At 43.9% G+C, this 19,582-nt stretch overlaps 2 protein-coding genes and 1 long non-coding RNA gene across 8 annotated transcripts in view; 2 read left to right on the top strand and 1 right to left on the bottom strand.

Annotated features, from left to right (window-relative positions):
- Positions 1–580: 580 nt before the first annotated feature.
- Positions 581–11,589, top strand: CLK4 (CDC like kinase 4). Of its 2 annotated transcripts, XM_083798355.1 has the most exons (14): positions 581–726; positions 2,555–2,614; positions 3,250–3,407; positions 4,469–4,694; positions 5,906–5,996; positions 6,410–6,476; positions 8,123–8,239; positions 8,329–8,495; positions 8,608–8,702; positions 9,811–9,940; positions 10,277–10,359; positions 10,762–10,841; positions 11,065–11,152; positions 11,233–11,589. In XM_083798355.1, exons 2-14 carry the CDS (start codon positions 2,561–2,563, stop codon positions 11,368–11,370), a joined length of 1,494 nt encoding a protein of 497 aa, XP_083654481.1. In that variant the 5' UTR covers positions 581–726; positions 2,555–2,560; the 3' UTR covers positions 11,371–11,589. The 2 variants fall into 2 exon arrangements, with proteins under 2 accessions (XP_083654481.1, XP_083654482.1); XM_083798356.1 differs by lacking the exons at positions 4,469–4,694; positions 5,906–5,996 and having other exon boundaries at positions 627–726.
- Positions 11,231–19,568, bottom strand: LOC310881275. The gene is made up of 2 exons (XR_014572291.1): positions 15,819–19,568; positions 11,231–14,458 (listed from the first exon to the last, which is right to left on the bottom strand). It is a non-coding gene; the product is annotated as an uncharacterized lncRNA (long non-coding RNA).
- COL23A1 (collagen type XXIII alpha 1 chain) overlaps positions 15,087–19,582 on the top strand; it is a 173,307-nt gene continuing 168,811 nt past the window's right edge. For 2 of the 5 annotated variants that reach the window (XM_083798346.1, XM_083798344.1), the window contains exon 1: positions 15,090–15,534. In XM_083798346.1, coding sequence (XP_083654472.1) covers positions 15,319–15,534 — 216 coding nt within the window. In that variant the 5' untranslated portion in view covers positions 15,090–15,318. Of the gene's footprint in view, positions 15,535–19,582 lie in introns of all 5 variants that reach the window. The other 3 variants (XM_083798342.1, XM_083798343.1, XM_083798345.1) reach the window with 3 other exon arrangements.

Raw genomic sequence — 19,582 nt, 5'->3', positions numbered from 1 at the left:
TCGCAGATGTTAGTGCTATCTTTATAAGTAACCACCAGTCACTTACACGCTAAAATAGCAAACCATCGGCACAAGGCCACACTGGGTGCTGACAGTGAGGTATGGTGAGGGCCGTGAGGTAACGAGGCCTTTTAAAAACTGAGGGAAAACAAATGGCCATCAACGCTCTGTATCTCAGTTTCCCATCTTGAAAAAGAGAAATGGGCCTTTCAGTCTAGTGAAAAGCAGGTTTAAATGCTTATTTTGCGCTCACTGGCAGGAGAATTTTAATGGAAGTTTTAGGAGCACAAAACCAACTCCCTTTCGGTACCATGTGCTTTGGGGGCTCACTGAACACACCCCTGCTCGCTCAACGTGAGGTGCCGTGGTTTGTCTGTCGGCAGCAGACGTCCCCGTGCAAGATGTGACAGAACTGCTTCGGGGAGGAGTTTCCGTGCCCGGCACCTTCCCCACGTACCCCCCCAGATCCCCCCCGGGCTCCCCCCGCTCCCCTCAGCGCCCTCCCGGGCTCTGCCCCTTGGCGCCGCAGGGGGCGGGGTCCCGGCGCCGGGCGGGGCTCGGCCGATGTGCCGGCCGTGTGACGTCACGCCGCACGGCGCCGCCGGAGGTGGGAGGGGGAGGAGGAGGAGGAGGAGGAGGAAGGAGCTGCCGGGCGCGGGGCGGCGGCCGCCATTTTGTTGGGGCGCACAGGGCGGCCGCGGGGCTCGCTCGGCTCGGTCCTGAACGGTAAGCGGCGGGCTCCTTCCCCCCGAGGGTCCCCTCCTGCCCGCCTTCTCCCTCCTTCCCCTCTCTGCTCGGAGCGGTGAGAGGGGTGAGGGGCGCAGCGGGTGCGTGAGGGGCTGAGGGGGCAGCGGGGCCCTGTGGGGGCCGGGGCGGGGGCCGCGCGGTTACTGGGGGCTGAGGGGGCCGGGGCCTGCCCAGGGGGCGGCGGGGCCGGGCCCGATCTCCCCCGGTCGGTTCCTGAGGCCTCCCGCGGCGGGGAGGGGGCTGGGGGTCGCGGCTGGGGCTGGGCGGGGGCAGTGGGCGCCTGCTGGGGGCCTGCCCGTACCCCCCCCGCCCCCCCCCACCGGGCCTTGGCGGACTTCGTTCGTGGTGGCGCAGCGAGCCTTTGACCTCTCCCGGCCTGCGCCGCCTGCCAACTTCTCCGGGAGAGACATTTAAAAAGTGCTGCGTGTGCAGCTCGCCGCAGGGCCGCTGCGGCCTTCCCCAGGAGGGTTTTTTTTTGGGGGGGGGGGGCTTCTCCCAGAGGACCCCTCCTCGGGAGCCGCGTGGCGCGGCGTGGGGGCGAAGGCGGCCCGCAGGTGGGGCCAGGCGCTGTGTCGGAACGCGTGTGGTAAAGGCAGCTGTCAGTATTACATAAGTGAGGCGCTTCGGAGCATAAATTTAGAGGAAGTGCATAATGTGCTGTGTTTTTTTAAAAAATCTTAAGGTGGATCCTGCAGAAAAATGGGGTTTGGCCACTTTGAGCCTCGCACAGAGCGATTTTCTAACAATTACTTGCCAATTTGCATTTACCTGCCTCCTTCGGGGATAGAACATGCAAATTTTGTCTAGATTCTGTTCGTTCTCTGAGGACTAAAGTGTAGTTAAGCAGCAGTTAGTCTTCAACTAAACGTTTTCCTCAAGATTTCTGTGGTTATTTTTCCACCTCAAAACCTCCCTCTGCAGCGCTCCTTGGGGCTTTTATTTACATATTTATTTATCTACTACAAAGCTTTATTGCAGGCTGCTTTCTGGCAAACTGGGGAGGGGATCATAGGTAAGATCCTGAATTCACCTATTGTTGAGTAGGGCGTGGGGCACAGAACACTTCTCACCTCAAAAGTACAGTAACTGAAATCTGGGTGTGTTTAGTAATTTGAGTCGTGTAGGTCGAAAATAGAGAAAAATGGCTGCTGAATTAGGTAAGAAGATAAGAAAATCAGGCATGTAAATGAAGGAGTAACAGATTTTAATTTTGTCTTGGTCCTTCAGGAACGATGATTGGTCCTTAAATGCGTTAGTATTTTTATTTCTTACTAATGCATGGTAAATGAGTAAGATTTTTAGGCGACCTGCATCGTGACTGATTCAAAGGTTGTGCCAATCGCTAATTTTTGCGGAGTTTAAAACAGATTACTGTAAAAAGGAAAAAGGGAAAAAACATGCTGATATAGGCGTTAATTTGTTAACTGCCAAGCTGTCAGAAATTTGAAGTGTATCAGAAAACCTCTTTTTCAGAAGAAGCTTCCCATTTACGTGAGCATTTACATGCTCTGAAAGTTCCTTTCTTCATGCCTCTAGTTGGTGTGGAGGCAACCATTGTTGCTCCGTGTCAATTTGCACAATGATACATCACCATTTTTAATGTTACATTTCTATCTAAACTTCTTTTCTTACTGTCAAAAAGTACCATGGAAATCTTTCTTGTCCTGTTAATTCCTTAGTTAATTCTTTAGAATATGCTAAAACATACGTATTTTTTTCTTGTTTTTAAATATTTCTACTAAAGGATGGATGTAGTTGCTTTTGATGTGTTCCTAATTCTACAGCTGTGCTTTGCTTTCTTTTTCAGTTGTGCATGTACCTGTTTGAACACAGAATTCCTGCATATAACGTCCAGCAACAGGAGCTGGTGGGTTTTGTCTTTGGCAAATCAGCTGTATTGTAAAACAACTGCTTACTCGTGTGCTAACAGAGTTCAAAAATAGTGGTTTGGTTCGTAGGACCGCAATTAGATATTAATTTATCAATGTTTGCTGTGATTGTTGCTACAACTTAAAAAACTAAAAACCTAAACATCTCTGTTTAACAGTGACTTGTAAAGAGGTTTGTGAGAGATGTTTTAGGCTAGTTGGACATACTTGGTTTTCATGTAGTAATTAATGTATAATGTAGCGTAAAGAACGAAATCTATGATTTTTCATAGAGAATATTTGAAGATTAAGGCCCCTCTCCATGGGAAGGCTATTTAAAGAAATGGTTCTCTTTAGTCACTTGAGAGTTTATTTAAAACAGACTTTAATAACATCTTTGAAGCTATTAAGGGAAGATGGGTTGGCCTATTTAATCTTGAATTGTGTTTTGTAACGTGTTGGGATAGGTAACTGCTCACCCAAAACCGAAGTAGTGTATGGGCAAAGCTAAGGAAAGAGGATTGAGGAAATGGTTCTTTCTAGTTCTGACTCGCAACTACAAACCCCAGTGTAACACTTTTGTCTTTTGTGTGTTTTTGTTGTGTTTTTTGTTTGTTTTGTTTTTTTTTATTAGTGGAAGATGCGGCACTCAAAACAAACTCATTGCCCTGAGTGGGATGATAGAAGGAGCTGGGATCAAAGAAAGCACAGCAGCAGCCGTAAACGCAGGAAAAGGTCCCACAGTAGTGGACAAGAAAGCAAGCACTATAAGCCAAATCGTGTTTCAGAAAGGTATAAGACTCTGAATCGTGTAGTGATAATTTCTTAATGTGCCTAAAATAAACACATTTTCAGGATATGAGGTTTTAAATGCCCAGAGCTGGTGATTCTGTAAGGTTTGACTCACTTAAGACAAGCTGAAGAGGTAGTTGGTTTTGTTAACACAGTACCCGAATCACTAAATAGAAATTCTTTAATAAAAACAGTAAATGTTTACTAGTTTGTTTCTCTGTTGTCAGTTAAGTATTGGCATTGAATACATTCAATATCAAATTTCAAGTGAAAAGTATGTCTGTTTGTTTACTTAATGTGAGCAAAAGGAGGGGAAGAGAAGGTTTGTTTAGTCATTTAATACAGTGGTAAGTATGAGTTAGATTTCTCTTACTAATTTGGAGGTGGTTTGCTTTTTCTCCCACACTGCTTTCACTGGAAGGATGTGTTTTTCTCTTTTTCCCTTGAGAAGAAGACCCCATGGAATTCTTTTAAGAGCTCATACTCATGCTTATAAAATGCTGGAAGGGGTAGGTGTACAGCAATATGGGGGCACTTTGCCTCTGCAGCTTTGAGTTTTTTTATTCTGGGCAGAAGACCCTTGATCCAGATACTTCCTGAAGTATTTAATGTTTAGGGTAGAGTACTAAGATCAATGCGGCTCACCTCAGAATCTCCAGGTTTTATTTTTCTTTTTTAATGTTTTGAGCTTTGAAACGGTAGAAGGATTATTACTGTATTAAGAGCATTCGATATTGTGTCTTTGGAAATTGTAATTGAGTTGCTTGGTATATTTAGGAAGTCTCTCTCCTTTTTGAGACTGAATTTCTTTTACTGTGCAAACTGTGGACTGATTTTATATTGTTCCTGTGGATGGCTATGTATTTCAGACTGACAATGTCATTAGATCCCTAATAAAGTTAATGAGAAAAGCTCCACTTCTTTTGAGGAGGGAGTTGATTAGAGAACTTTCTTGCTGTAAAGACAGATACTGTGTAACCCTGTAACTCAGCTCAGTCACTTATCTTGTTGGAACCTCAAGTTTTTGAAGTGGAGAACATTCACTTAAAATATATTTTCAGTCATTATTTGGACGATAGAGCCATAAATGAAAGAGACCATCATGACCGGAGATATGTTGAGGAATACAGAAATGACTTCTGTGAAGTATATGACCACAGGCATTATCACAGAGACTATGAAAAGAGTCACCATCATCACTATAGCAAATCCTCTGGTCGGAGCAGGAAAAGTAGTCATAAAAGGAAGCATAAGAGACATCATTGCTCCAGTCACCAATCACATTCGGTATGAGTAATTTTTAACTTTATTATTAATGAATTAGTGGTAATAGACTTCTTAAGCAAGTGCTAGAACTTCAATTCCTGGTCACAGTACTTTGGGGAAATATTTTATTAATAAAGGATTTGTAATTGAATCCATTTGTGAGCATGTGAATATGTTCTTAGTTGAGGTTTTTGGATCAGGATGTTGGGGGGATTATCGTCAGTACTGGTTACACACTGGGGATGTAGGTGGCCGGCAGCTAGGTCGCTGGGGATTAATCTGAAAAATGTGATCTTGAAAGTGAAGACAGGTAACTGTGCTGTTTCGCAGTGCAGTTATCACTTTAGTCTTAGAGCATAGCGAACTATTTGTTCTCAAGTAGACTGTGAGATGCCATCCATCCTATTAATAAAAATAATTGAAGTAACGTGCCTTTTTAATGTAAACTTAACTGGGGGTATGAAACATGCATGTCTGGTAAATTGATAAGAAGAAGCTGCACAATTCTACACCTGATTTCAGAAAATTTTGATAAGTCGTGTGCCTGACCAGTGGCAGCTAATGTCTTACTGAAGATGGGATAAGCTTGCTGCTTGCCTTCTTTGAAGGCATGCTGTGTGAATTTCTCATTTTTGGCATTGATGCCCACTGATAAATCTTCAGGTCCAAGTATTTCATGTCCCATTTCTGCAATAGAAATGGCAAATTGTATTAGACTATACAATGCAGATCAAATCAAGGGCTTGAGAGTAATTTTTCTTCACCTTCCTTACACGAGGGAAGTAAAATTACTTGATAGTTGATAATATTTAGATTACAAGAATTGTATGTTTTTAAAGAGAAACACTTCACCTGACTGTAAGCTTAGCTATATAAATAAATAACTGTTTTTTGCTGTTTGATAGCAAAGTATTAGAAATAGTGACGTTGCAGTCTTAATCTGTCTTCAATTAAGCCACTGTTTGAGAGTCAAAATTGTGTTGTTTTTTTTCTGTTGCCTTATCACTTTAAGTATTTATCTGAAAATCTGTTCCTTGCCATGTTTTTCTTCTGTAACATAAACTGTGCCCTGTGAATTTCTGGGGACTGAATTTGAAATTGCTCCTGCCAACTGTTCGTGGCCTGGTGCGTAACTGAATGCCTGAATATCTCCCCGCTGAATGAATTGCGTATTCTGCCCTGAATTCACTCTGATATATTGATTGGCTGGACGATCTTGGTGCCGTTTCCAGAAGAGTCACCGAAGGAAAAGATCCAGGAGTGTAGAGGATGATGAGGAGGGTCACCTGATCTGTGAAAGTGGAGACGTTCTAAGAGCAAGATGTATAGAACATTTTTCAACACTTCTTAAAAACTTTTCAGCAAAAAATCTGTTTAGAATAGTATGTCAGAGGAGGGGGGCTAAAGAAATCTTCATTGCTCTTTTTATTTTGTTTTTTTTTGTGCTTTTTTGTTTCTTTTGCATATCTTCTTTTCTGTAGAATTTAAGTACTGTGTTCACAAAGTTCCAAGTAGTAATTGAACTTGAATCTTGAGATTAGAACAAGAGATAGTTTTTTGTTTTTGTTTTTTTTGGCTAACTGTTTTCATGACAACTGTCCAATAAAATAACACATTCAGATGCTGAGATTTAAAGTAATTATGCTTTTGTAATGGCACATTTTTAAATCTACATTAGTAATATTCATTCTTGTTTAAGTCGTTGCATAATTCTAACTTGTGTTTGTTCTTTTTAGATGAAATCGTTGCGACTTTAGGAGAAGGAGCTTTTGGAAAAGTAGTGGAGTGTATAGATCATGATATGTAAGTGTCAGTAAGTACACCTCATGATAAACAATGCTGTTTAGCTCAGAAATTAAAGTTCAGGAATGTTTTCTTTAAAACGAAGTAAGTTGTGGTTCAAATAGTGTTGCAGTATATTTAAGAAAGAAATGGTTTTATTTTGATCTGAGCTACCTTTTCAGGTGACTTCTAGTTGAAAATTTGTAAAGGTTTTTTGGATGGAAACAGTATCTTTCCCTGATCATCGTTAAGGTTCTTCAGTCATTGCTTTCAATTCTATAAATGCTTTTTTGTTTCTCCTTTTGCTCTGCGAAAGGCCCTTGCATGGTATTAACTTTATGCAAAATGGTATACAGAGAAATATTTTTGGCTACTTTTTCTTAGATTTTGAGAAGCTGTCGTTAACAATAAACTTCCTTGACCACGTTTGTCTTTGGAACCATCTGCTTAGAGAGGATTCCTTTCAAAAGTAAACCTTTGTATATTCTATACAAGTTGCACAAGCACATGGAATAAATGCCTAATTACTAAGTAGATATCATCTGCCCTTTTTTAAAAGGGGAGAATTGTTTTCCTTGGTTATGGTTTTCGGTCGGTTCTACAACCCTGTTGCCGTAACTAGAGGATGTGCGGGTGTGCGGAGAGTATGGAAACAAATTAAGAGACTGACTTTGAGGATGATGCTGAGAAAGTAGTTTTGGTTCTTAGTGAAAGCAACTGCTTGGAACTGTTAAAGCTGTATATTTCTTTCCTTCAGTCTTCATAATCAGACTTAATCCTTTCAACTTTCTCTGCGTGCACAGTAATGGAGTCATGCTTTTTTGATAGTATGGTGACTTCAGTGTGATGGCATGTTCAGTGGAGAAGAAGAAAGTTATTGTATTTCTACAACTTGTGTATTCTAAGACATTTAAACAATTAGTAAAACTCAGATTCAAGTTATAGCAACCATATGTTTTATATCTGCAGTTCAGTTTAGTGAAGCAGTTGCAGTTTGTTTCCTCTGGCTTTGGTTTATTTGGTCATTTCACAAGTGAAGATTGCTCAGGAGCTTGAGGTCATGTTGTAAAGGCAGACAGCATTCTTAAGTCAGTAGAATCTAAATACCTCTACAGAGACAATTAAAAATTATCCATTAGTGGATAGGATAGAATGGCCTATGTGTATCTGTTTCATTTAAGTAATAGCATTAGAGTTCAAATGTTACACGGAGTGCAGGTCTGTTTTCACTAGTACAAAATGTTCAGATATTAAAATAAATTACTTATTTCCCCTGATTCCATAGGAGCACTGAAAAAGAGCCAAAAGTTGTTGTTCAAGTTGCAGAAATTTGACAAACTTTTGTAGTACATTTTTCAAATGAGAACTTTGATATTTTTGAGTCATCTTTCAGGTAGATTCCTCATATTTGTTCTACCTTAAATGAGATAATAAGACTGAGAAGTAAGTAATGTAGCATATGCAGTGGGTATATGAACTTGACCAGAACAGTTTTTATACTGATTTTTCCTTTGCAGTGTCCTTAAGTCACATTCCCCTAATCCAACTCGCAATTCTCTGTGACCTGTACTCTTTTTGCGTTCACTCTGTTAAAATCAAAATGCTTTCAGACTGTAGATATTTCACAGTAACTGATTCAATTTGTGGTACTTTTCTTTCTTTTGAAGGAGAGGAATGCATGTAGCAGTTAAAATTGTGAAAAATGTTGGTAGATACCGGGAAGCAGCCCGTTCCGAAATACAGGTATTGGAACACTTAAACACCATGGATCCAAGCAGCACTTTGTAAGTGTAAAAGGAGAATGGCATACTAAGGACTTGCCAAAAGGTTCAATAAATTGAGTTTATATGTATTTATGTATTTCTCTTTCAAGCCGCTGTGTTCAGATGCTGGAATGGTTTGATCATCATGGCCACGTTTGCATTGTTTTTGAGCTGCTGGGACTTAGCACATATGATTTTATTAAGGAAAACAGCTTTCTGCCGTTTCATATTAATGACATTAGAAACATGGCTTATCAAATCTGCCAGTCTATAAACTGTAAGTAAATCTCAATACTTTTATCAAGTATGTTGCTATATTATCTTTTTTTTTCCCTTTAGGAAATCAATGTATTAATTAATGGAATGTTTTCTTCCTTTTTTCCTTGTAGTTTTGCATCACAATAAATTAACTCATACAGATTTAAAGCCTGAAAATATCTTGTTTGTGGAGTCTGATTACATAGTGAAGTACAATGCAAAAATGGTAAGTTTTTGGTTTTCCTCTCAGCACTGAACTTCTGTCTTCATCTGAACTCTTCTTTAAAAGTAGTCTTTCTATGCATAAAAAGGTCAAGTGATAATCAGAGTTATGTTTCCTAGATTTCTTGTGCCCTTTGAGACGTGCTGGATTTCTGCTAAGCTGGTAACATTGCTCCAATTCAAACTGAAGTGTTTCATCTGATCATTAGCTAAATTCTTTGCTGTTTAATGAAGTTCTGGCATTAATAGGAATATATTTTTATTATAGGAATAATATTTTAACGGCTTTGAATTTGGCAAAATCTTTTTCCTTCATTTTTCTTTAATGAGCCGTTTGAATCCCTTTCTTTAAAGTTATCTGTAAGTTTTGAGAAGTATGTCAGGTCTTGCTTTCTATTTGATTGCCCTGAAGGCCCTGTCAGCTCAGCAGCCCTTGGCTTAGTAGCTAAGATGAATTTTCTTTGTGATCAACATGTGATGTTGATAATTGGCATGGGCCAAGAATAGGACTGTTCTTGATCAGTTTATTCCTTTTAAATCTAAGAAAACACTAAGACTTATAATGTTAGAATGAGAACTTGGCTGCACTAGGAGGAAAAAAAGCATTTCTTTTTGTGCTGGTGCTCTTTTTTCAAAGTTCAGAAGCTTCCTAGAAACAGAAAAGCAGTATGGGCATCAATACATCTAGTTTATGCATGAGGCTCATTTTTATTTACTAATTCGCTTTCAAGAGCTGAACTTATATAAATGAAAAATTGTATAAAATTATATGAATGTACCAATGGATAGCAAAAAATCTAAGACGGATAACTAACTGAAGTTACTGTTGAGGTTAACAAAAGAGAAAAGGAACTCTTATTGTGGAAATGTCTTTAGATATTCATCTGTCTTTGAGTATTCAGATTAAATTGCTTTATGTGCTCTTGTTCTTCCTTGGATCTGGGGCTGAAAAGGAATCGATATTTTGCAAAGGAGTGTTTTGTTACATAGGTTTGATCTTTAGCATGATTGTTAATTGGAACTTGGAAAATGATTTAGATTGATAATGTGGTATCTTTTGCCTATGCATGCTTTTAAAAATACTAACAAATAGCATTTGAATTCTCTTACAGAAGCGAGATGAACGCACTTTAAAAAACACAGACATAAAAGTTGTTGATTTTGGAAGCGCAACTTTTGATGATGAACATCACAGCACATTAGTGTCTACAAGACATTATAGAGCTCCTGAGGTTATTTTAGGTCAGTAGAGACTTTCAAACCTTCTGACAGCTTATTACAGTTCATTCAGATGTCTTTATTTTGTAAACTGGAGTGGCTGTTCATGGTTCTAACAACTCAGTCATCTCTTACAGATGGTGCGGTTAATTTTTTTGAGAGTAAGGGGTAAAAAATACTCTAAGAACACAAGTCCAAACACATTCCTTTCCCCCTTCCCTCTAACAACCAAGGTTTGGGGAGAGGCATGGAGGAAGGGAAATAGGCGTCAGTAACTGCATGAAAACTGGGGATATCCTTTGTGAATTACAGGTTTTAAGAATGTATTAAAAAGTAATCCAAACTTTGCCTATTTTGCAGCACTGGGGTGGTCGCAACCGTGTGATGTTTGGAGCATTGGATGTATTTTAATAGAGTATTACCTGGGGTTTACAGTTTTTCAGGTGTGTATGCGAATTTAAATCAAATGTTCTTGTTACAGACTTCTGACTTGGATCTTTTAATGATGTCTACCTAACAGTTAGTTTGAAAGGCATAACCTTACAAGCTTCAAGTATTACAGAGATGAGATTGTAAAGACAGCATGCATATATGGAAGTGTGATGTTGTGGACATCTACCTCAGACTATTTAAGATACCTATTGTAGCTTCTTGGATAATGAAACATGTCTAGAGTTTGAGGGTGCTGCTGAAATTAGGAATAAAGTAAACATACAAAACTTGGGATGATGTCTAAAGATAATATGGTGATGCCTTGGCAAGCATATTGTTAATAGGTGAGTGTTGTTACCAAGTGGCTGAGTGTAGAAAAATCTGATAGTGTGTTCATTGCTTTTTCCCCACAGACACATGACAGTAAAGAACACTTGGCAATGATGGAAAGAATACTAGGGCCTCTACCAGCTCACATGATCAAAAAATCCAGGCAAGTACATTATAAAAGGAGTAAGTTACCTAGTATATTTCTATTATAAAGGAAATTTTAAAGGTTCCATTGTTAGTTGTGAGCTTCTGAAAATCAAGAAAGACTTCCAGGCTTGTTACCTACTAGTCTATTGCAAGAAATTGTGTCAGCTTTAGCTGAATAAAATAGTGTTGGTGTTAGAGCTGTTCTCAACTATCTTAAAATCATTTTCCTTGTCATGCAGAAAACACTATTTTCACCATGACCAACTGGACTGGGATGAACACAGCTCTGCAGGTCGATATGTCAGGCGACGCTGTAAGCCTTTAAAGGTAAGACTGAAGACTTGGATTATTGTGTTAGATTTGCGATTGTGAAAGATCTCTCCAATACTTTTTTTTTCTCATTTCAGGAATTCATGCATTGCCAAGACACAGATCATCAAAGTCTGTTTGACCTTGTTCGCAGGATGCTGGAATATGATCCAGCCAAAAGAATTACTCTTGATGAAGCTTTGCAGCATCCTTTTTTTGAACCATTAAAAAAATAAATTCAAAGATCTTTTACACTTCTCCAAGGAGATTTCCTAGACTGTGTCAGTCAACAGAGGTTGCATGAAACTTTTGTAAACTTTAAATTATTTTGTACAGTTAAGTCTGTAAATATTTACATATGTTTTGTATAACTGTCATGTTTATCTTGTTGAACAGTTGTAGTCTTGATTATGGATATCACAGTGAAAAATAAAAGTAATTTTCATTTTTGAAAATAGTTTTCTCTTTGAAACTTCATTCTCTCCCTGCAGGTAGGGTTAGTTAATCATTTGACTTTTCAGATGAATAGTCCATGGGCTAGCTAAACAAGTTTTTATATTATTAAACGTTTTCAGCTAGCTTTCTTTAAATGTTAGACTCAAGATTTCAAGGGCTATGCTTACCTAAGAATGTAGTATATAATACCTTTTTGTAGTATTTGGAAACATGATTGAAGATGGGAGTTTAAAATCTAAGTAGATAACCTCTTATGGGTCCCCTATTTCCCAAAACTTCCTTTTAAACAGCATGTGTTGCTCTTTTAAAAGGAGTCTAGTTAGAGACTCGGGAAACCCGTCTGGTGTTTTTAGTGGTAAATACTTCCAGGCAAATTTATAGGTAAGGTTTGGAAAGTAACCTTTCATATTTTCAGTACTGTTCTGATTGACATAAGACTAGCATTTCTGTGATAAGGTGTTACTTTTTTTTTGAAGGATGGTACTGCTCCTGGAAGAAAAAAGCCGAGAAATACTCTGAAGTGGTTGTGGTATATTTAAGCCCTTCTCTTGCAGTAGTAACAAGATAAGCCCGAAGTCTTCAACTACATATTTTTGTGGAGCTTGATCTGTAATTACTGATAAGTAACCTTGACAACAGGGAAGCACTGTCATCAGACTGTAATATAGGAAGGAGGAGGATGGGTTCTCAGCTGTAACTCCTGAACTTAAGTGCTGAGTGGTACTACTTCATAAGCCTCTTTAATCTACTTCCTTACGTAGTTCTTGCTCTTTCATGTTTAAGTTGGTGTTTTCTTGGCCTTTCTTGCTGCTGAACAGGAGGAATGGTAGGGCTCATCTAGGCTGTCTGCCAGTCTAGATGCAATTTGCAAGTTTTAGCCATTTATTGCAGTCTTTGGCATGCAAGTCTTAGGGAGAGAAACAGTGAATTGTTTCAGCTCCGCAGGAGCCTCACTTCAGGTTCTGTGCTTGCTGTGCAAGTCCTCAAACACAGTAAGGCTTTAAACTGGTGTCTGTGTTCCACTGATGTGTGGGGCAGGGAGAAGGCTTCATTTGCAAGAGGCACCAGACATGCATATCTCTGAGCTGGGGAGAGACTACAGCTGAGACAAGGCTTTGAAAGCTTATCTTCTGAAACCAGTGCCACCTACAGTGCCTGATTGTATCTCCTAATACAGACACCCCTCTTCCTGGGTTCTTTGCATCATTGTTTCTTCTCTGTGTGACAGAACTCAGCAGCTGGTACCATCCAGGTCAGCAGTGCCTTTGGTGGGACAAAGGAGGACAGCAGTGAATTTCGGCCCTGATTTCCTCCAGCAATACTTTCCATCCCATACTTTTCTCAGGAGCAAAGCAGGTACTTGCCTGAGTGTTTCAGCATAAACAATACAAACCAAAACAGTTCAATCAAAATTAGAAAGTAAAGGATTGTGTGTTCTTCCTGAAGGAGTACTTGAAGCTGCTGCTGCTAATGTAGTTACTAAAACACATTGCACTTGCTAAAGGAGATGCATGCTAGAAAAAGTGTGTGCATGTATACGTATATACACACGCTATCCTGTTGAAATTCACTCTCCTCCTTGTAAACTTTAAAATACTATGACAATTAGTAGAACAACTGCAGCAAGGTGCCAAATAGTTTTGCAGGCTTTACATCGTTGCATAAATGAAACTTTAGTTTGGAAGGAGGAAGGGACACAGGTCCAACATTGCTGGGCTCAGTAGTGGAGCAGCACAGAGCTGCTTGTAGCTGAGGAACAGCTGGGTGCCAGGGGCTCTGTCCTTAATCGGTCTGATTTCTCCTCCTTTGGGCTGCCCTCAGTGGCTTTATCTTCACTGGGAACGAGATGTGCACATGCACACACCCCCTTGTCTTGTTACTACATGAATATAGTTGGCATAGTTTGTAATCTCTGCATGTTTGGATCAAGCTAATGCTAATTGCCTATCGCTGTTGGTAAATAATGACTAGACCTATTTACATCTTTCTCTGCACTTCTGATTTTTAGCTACCGTACCTAGAACAACAGTCTGTAAACCTGCGAGTTGTCAGGCAGAGCAGCCGTATGCATCTCTGTAACAGGTCAGTTCTACATTTCACTAAGTGTAGATGATGGGAGAAAATTAAGCTGTCTCTTAAGTGAACAAAACAGGCTTTGTAAGGTGCAAACAGCGTACAAGATCCAGCACTTCAGAAGCTGAGTAGGGCAGGGGAAGAGTTGCACTGGGAGTGTAACTTCAGAGGAAAGAGGGTGGGGAGTTGTGGGGCAGAGGGCTTGGCTGCAGTAGCGACTTGTCCTTTTTCCTCTTACCTTTTCTGGATGTCCCTGTCGTGAGGAGGACTCAGGCCATGATGTGCACATGTTTTAAGGCAAGACGCTCTGAAAAGCTCCCCCAGGCTGATAGTGCTGTGTACGTGCACTGAGAGCTCAGAAGCAAAGTCTCAGCAGGCGTGTAGAAAGGAGACAGGGAGAACGAGGGGAAGGGAATGCTCATAATAACCTGGCATTTTCCTTCCTGTGTCTTCAGGCATGTGAAGGGCAGGAAATAGTTGTTAGCAAGTGTTATAAATTTACCTGGCTCAGTGGTTCGGAAATAGTGGCTACAAAAAAAGCACTACATGTACACTAGGGCAGTCTGGCTGTGTGTACAGGTGTGTTTTATTAACACAGTTGCTGATATCACTCCTAGCAGTTTTCTCTAGCGCTGTCCTGGGCTTCACCTGTCTCTTCTAGAAGTCAGGATTACGTGTACAGGGGTGGGTCTGGGGCCAAGAGGCAAAGAGCAGGTTTAGCTTTGTAGAGTCTAGACAAGCGTTATGTTACCTGAGGATGTTTTATAGGTGAGTCAGGCGTTGATGTGATGCAATCTGTAACAGAAAAAAGACAAGGACGTCTGGCAAAGTCTGGGGCTGCTTAATGTATGTCTGTGAGCGTAGCTCCTCTCCTTTAAAGGCTCCCTGAAGCAGACGGGGCGCTTCACTGCGATTCAGTCCGCGCGTTACGAGGCGCGGTGGGACACCGCTGCGCTTTGCGGGTACGGTCCCTTCCCTAAACCACCTCTCAACCCCAGTAGGAGCCGCAGCACGGAAAGGGAAAAAGAAGCCGGGGGCGGCGGGGGGGTTACACAAAATCCGCGGCCGTTCCCAGCTCTGGCAGGTCACCCCTTAGCGGCCAGGGCCGGGACCCGCTGGAGGGCGCCAGCTCCGCGGGCTGCCGAGCTCTGCGGCCCCGGCCCGGGGTCCGGCCCCGTCCGGGCCCGCCGCTAACGGGGGGGGCGCTGGGAGCCGCAGCCCCGGGGCGGGCGGGCGGGAGGGGCGGGGGGGGACACCGAGGGGGGCTGGAGGGGGGGGGGGGCGCAGCTCTCCCGCAGGGGGCCGGGCAGGGCAGCGGGGGTGGGCTCTGCTGGGCGTGATCCCCCCGCCTCCCCTTCCCGGGGGGGGGCCGCTCCCGGAGCATCCCCCCTTCCCCGGCTCCCCCCCCCCCCCCCCCGCTTCCTCCGTTTAAAGACCGGCTCCCGGCGGGGCGAGCGGAGGAGCAGCGGCCGCTCCGCAGCCCCAGTGCCGCGGCGGGGCGCGCAGCGCACGGGGCGGGCGCTGGATGCGGCGCCGGGGGCGGGCGGGCGGCAGCCGAGCGGGTCCGGTCCGGTCCCCGGTCCCCCCCCCGCCTCCCCCCGAGCGGGTCCCCCCCGAGCGGGTCCTCCCCGCGCAGCGGCGCGGAGCCGGGCGCGATGAGCGCGGCCGGAGGAGCCGGCACCGCGGCGGGCACCGCCACCTCCGCCCTCTGCCTGCTCCTCTCGCTCACCGCCGTGGCCGTCTGCCTGCTGCTGGGCGCCAAGACGGCGGAGCTGCAGGGCCGCCTGGCCGCCCTGGAGGAGCGCGGAGCCGCCGGCCCCGGGCCGCTGCTGGACGCGCTGCAGCCCCGCCTGGAGCAGCTCCTCCGAGAGGTGAGTGAGGGGCGGCCGGGACAACCCCCCCCCCCCCCAAGGCTCCGCGTGTCGGTGCCGGCTTCGTTGTTCCCTTTGGAAAAGTTTTCTTCTTCTTTTTCCCCTTCCCTCCTGCCGAACTTTGCCCCCCGTTATGTCCCGGCCCGTCCGTCGGGGCGCGGGGGGAGGCGTGACGTGGGGTGGCCCCTCTGGCTGCCCAGAGAAAACGCCCTAGGGGCCGTGTTTGAGACCGTCCCGCTTTCCCCCTCGTTCCACTCAATGGCAAAGGTAATCCGAGTGCTCACATGCCGTTTATCCCCGGGCGCAATGGACTATAATTTCCTCGTTAGCAATGCATGCAGATGATCCCTGTTATCTAGGCTCTGTCACAGAGGATCGAGTGGTCCAGCAGCGCTGAGCTGATTTCTGGCGGGTAAAGAAGAGCAGCGACGGGTCGGGTCCCTTCACTTTCAGCCCCAAAGTTTTCTGAAATTACTCATTAAAGATTTCTGTGCTGAAAGACCTCTGCTTAACAAACAGTTGTCTACACCGATGCCCTTCTCTGTAACTAAGCCAAGCCCCCAGAAGTCACACTTGATCCCAGCACTATATTTTTCCACAGACTGGGGTGTTTTGGCGCTTAGGTTTGGGGCTTTGCACAGGCGGGGGTGATGGGGAGGGCTCCCACCACTTGTGGGAACTGCTGGGAGATCCCACGGTCACTCTGCTGGGTCCATGTAAACAGGAGCTCGCAACGTGCGGTGAGATCCAGCACGGCTTACGGGGCTGCGGCAGGATGCTCCCGAGTGACCGGGTCTGACATCTGGGGAGGGTTTACGCTGGTATTTTTATTGCTGGCCTGACCAGGGTGCAAGGCACGGTGCTGCACCAACATCATTGCAGCCACGAAGCCTCAGTCGTGCGAAAATGTATTCTCATGCAGCTCCCTCCGGCTGTGAGCAGCTCCGGGGAGCGAAAGTTGCACCGCGTGTGTGCGGGGGCTGCGTGGGGGGGCAGAGGCAGCGCTGGGGCGAGCAGGAGAAATTCTGCTGCTGCTGTGCCTTACGCTTGGAGCTGGGTACCGCCGGCACCGCTGGACCATGCCCGAGCTCCTGGAAACTTGGTCGCATCGATGTGTCTTGATAAAGGAAAGGCTAAAAACTATTTTTGTGAAAACCCTGAATACCAGAACAGAGGGGTGCTTGTGAGGCGTAATCAGAAAATCTAGTTAGCGTCTTTTCTGCAGGCAGGAATTAGCCTGCCAGTCGTGGCAGTGGTTCTGTTCCAATTACTCCAATAAATGTGCTTAGCAATGGGAATGGTTTCTGTGGCACTGCCTAAGATCATGTGCAACCTCTTGCTGAGATTTAGTTAAGTGTGGAAAGCTTGTTTTGTACTGGGAATGCTCAGATGGAGATTGTACAGGGGAAAATAAAGCAAAACCGCATAATTGGGTTTCTAATGCAAGAGTGAGCTTGTTGAAACGTTTTGTATGACCAAACTTTTGTCAATACGGAAAGCAAATTTTGGGAAGGGTAACAGAATCAAGGAATGCATGGTAGCCATCGTGCTATCTATTAATCATCATTTTAAACAGCCTTATTCACTGACGTTAAGGTTTCAGAACGTGCCTGTTTCTTGAGCAAATTCCTCTTCGTTACATAAGACCTCTCGCTCGTCAGGCAACTTCTGTCCTTTCTGTGCTTGGGAGTTTCTGGGGAGCGAGAGAATATTTCCATCAACATGAACATCAACTGATGCCTGGGGTCAGTTTTTTTGTTAAACTCTGTTTTGGTCCTTCTTTGAAGTTTACCACAGTATTTCAGAAGTGAAACCAAAGCTCCATATGCTCTCTGTGCATGACCCCTGATACTTTGTTCTCTGTCACTACACAAAAAGCATGACTACATATACCAGTCTTGGGGTTTGTGAGCGTAATTTATGGAAGAGCTGCACATGAAGAGCTGCAAATGCAACACAAACATGCTGGTTTCCATTCCTCTTAGTGTTGTTTAAATGTTTGGCAAGTTAAAGAGGATAGGAAATAATAAAGGAAGGGTAAATGTGTAGTAAAGGCAATGAAAGCTGATTTGGACAACTGAAGTTTAGCTTTTGGCTCCATGACAGGCGACCATCTAACTGTGGAGAAACTGCTGATTTAAGGCTGCAGGAACTTAGTTTTCCCTCGGGTGCTTCTTTAACTGAACTAGCTGCAGAGTCCTGGTTTGATGCCGTCTGAAACATTTCTAACACTGTGGTCCGAATGTGGCGGCATCTACCTCCACTTGCTCTGCGGCAGAAGCCCGAATTCGAAGCACATCATTTCCATACTGGAGTGAAAAAGTTAACGTGAGGATTATAGGAGTATCCAGTTGTTGTAAACAAAGCTGGACCGTTTTGTTCACAAAGGATTTATTGTCCGCAGTAGGCAGAGAGTGTCCAGATTAATCAGCTTCATGACAAGAACAATTCAATGGGAGAACAGAAGACTCGTTCCAGGATTCAGGACAGGAAAAGATCTCCTCTGACTACAAAACTAAAAGGATGGAAGAGCTTCTTTCTTTCCTTCGAGCACCTTCATTGTCCAAATAATTTAAAACAAACACAAAATTTGAGTGATGCTCTGTAAGATTCTGACTGTAAGTGGATGGCAGAAAAGTCTCTCCAGATACCTTTTCCACTTTTTCTGAAGGAAAGTGTACGTGCTGCAGTAGGCAGCTGGGTCATTCTGCTGTTCGTGCTTCCCTTAGGACAACTTCTCTGTCAGTTTCTTTATGACCGAGTTGATACTTTCAGGACCTCTTTGCATCAAGCAGCTAGAAAGGAATGCATAGGATTTCAACAACAGATAAAACTATTTAATCCCTGAAATAAAAGGACCAGAACCTAACTCACATGTAGCCTAATTCCTGAATAGTCCACAGTGTTCAAATATTTGAACACAGACTTGGTCATCAGCTGTATAAAATTCAAGCCTGAGCACCCTGAATCCAATAAGTACACTGAATTTTCTCTCTTTTAAATGTCTGGATGTGGACTCCAGTTGTCAGATAGCTGGTTTCTCTTGTGGTAAATACCTTAGGTGAGACGGGATTCCCGAAGGACTTAGTAACAGTTATGAGCAAAAAGGAGTTGCTCCCACCCTTGCAGGGCTGCCCCAGCCACGAGGTGCTGTGCCTGAGCTAAGACAACTTACATGTCATCGGGGTTTACTAACTCGAGCTTGGCACTGTCCTAAATGCAGGCACGAACGTTTTGGTAGGCTTAGAGAGCAGGCAGAATGCGCTCACATCTGTCTACAATATGCCACATAGACATTGCTTTAGTTTGGGGAATTTTTACATTTTTAGTAGTCCCACCAATCAGCTTTTCACCTTAAAGATGGTAACACGTTGGGCTTCGGGTGGGCCTGGGGTGGGACAGCACCGCGGACTCGCTGGCACTGCCCGCCCCACTGTCCTTCATCCCCTCACCCCTCTCCTAAAGAAAACTTTCATACTCCACATAGCATGAATTTTAAGTTGAAAATCAGCAAAATCAGGTCACATCTGTTCTGTAAGTATCATCTTGCCATGTAACCCCCAGAGCGTTTGGAAGCAGCTTCGCATTTGATTACAGCGGGGCTTTTCCCCGGCATTTGCCTCTCGTTGTGTTCAGCCCATGGAGCAGCAGCACAAGGGGCTCTGCAGCACTGCTTCTGCCACCAAATACGCTGAGATGGTGCCAAAATCTGCACGCGGGACTTAACAATCTCTAACACAGGACCAGTATCTGCTCCATGAATGGGCATGAATCCCGCCCATGGGGCTTGGCACAAGGGACTTCTGGGCTGTGCAGCAGGAGTCTCTACCTGCTCGGTATGAGGGCACAGACCAGCTGCTTGCTAAGAAACTTTTAATATTTTGTGTGCTGCTGTAGGTGTTACCAACAGAGGCTGAACACAGCAGGGTGAAACTATTGCCTCACTCGAAGGAAGTGTGATGGATGCTTTGGCTGCTGGAATGCACGCACAGCATGCATTTAGATCTAATGTATTCTCTAAATGGCTATTTTTATTCCTCCTCCAAAC

This window comes from Anser anser, assembly GCF_964211835.1.
Source record: "Anser anser genome assembly, chromosome: 14".
NCBI classification, from domain to species: domain Eukaryota; kingdom Metazoa; phylum Chordata; class Aves; order Anseriformes; family Anatidae; genus Anser; species Anser anser.
The sequence above is the reverse complement of the archived record's forward strand: the minus strand, read 5'-3'. Positions and strand labels throughout refer to the sequence as shown.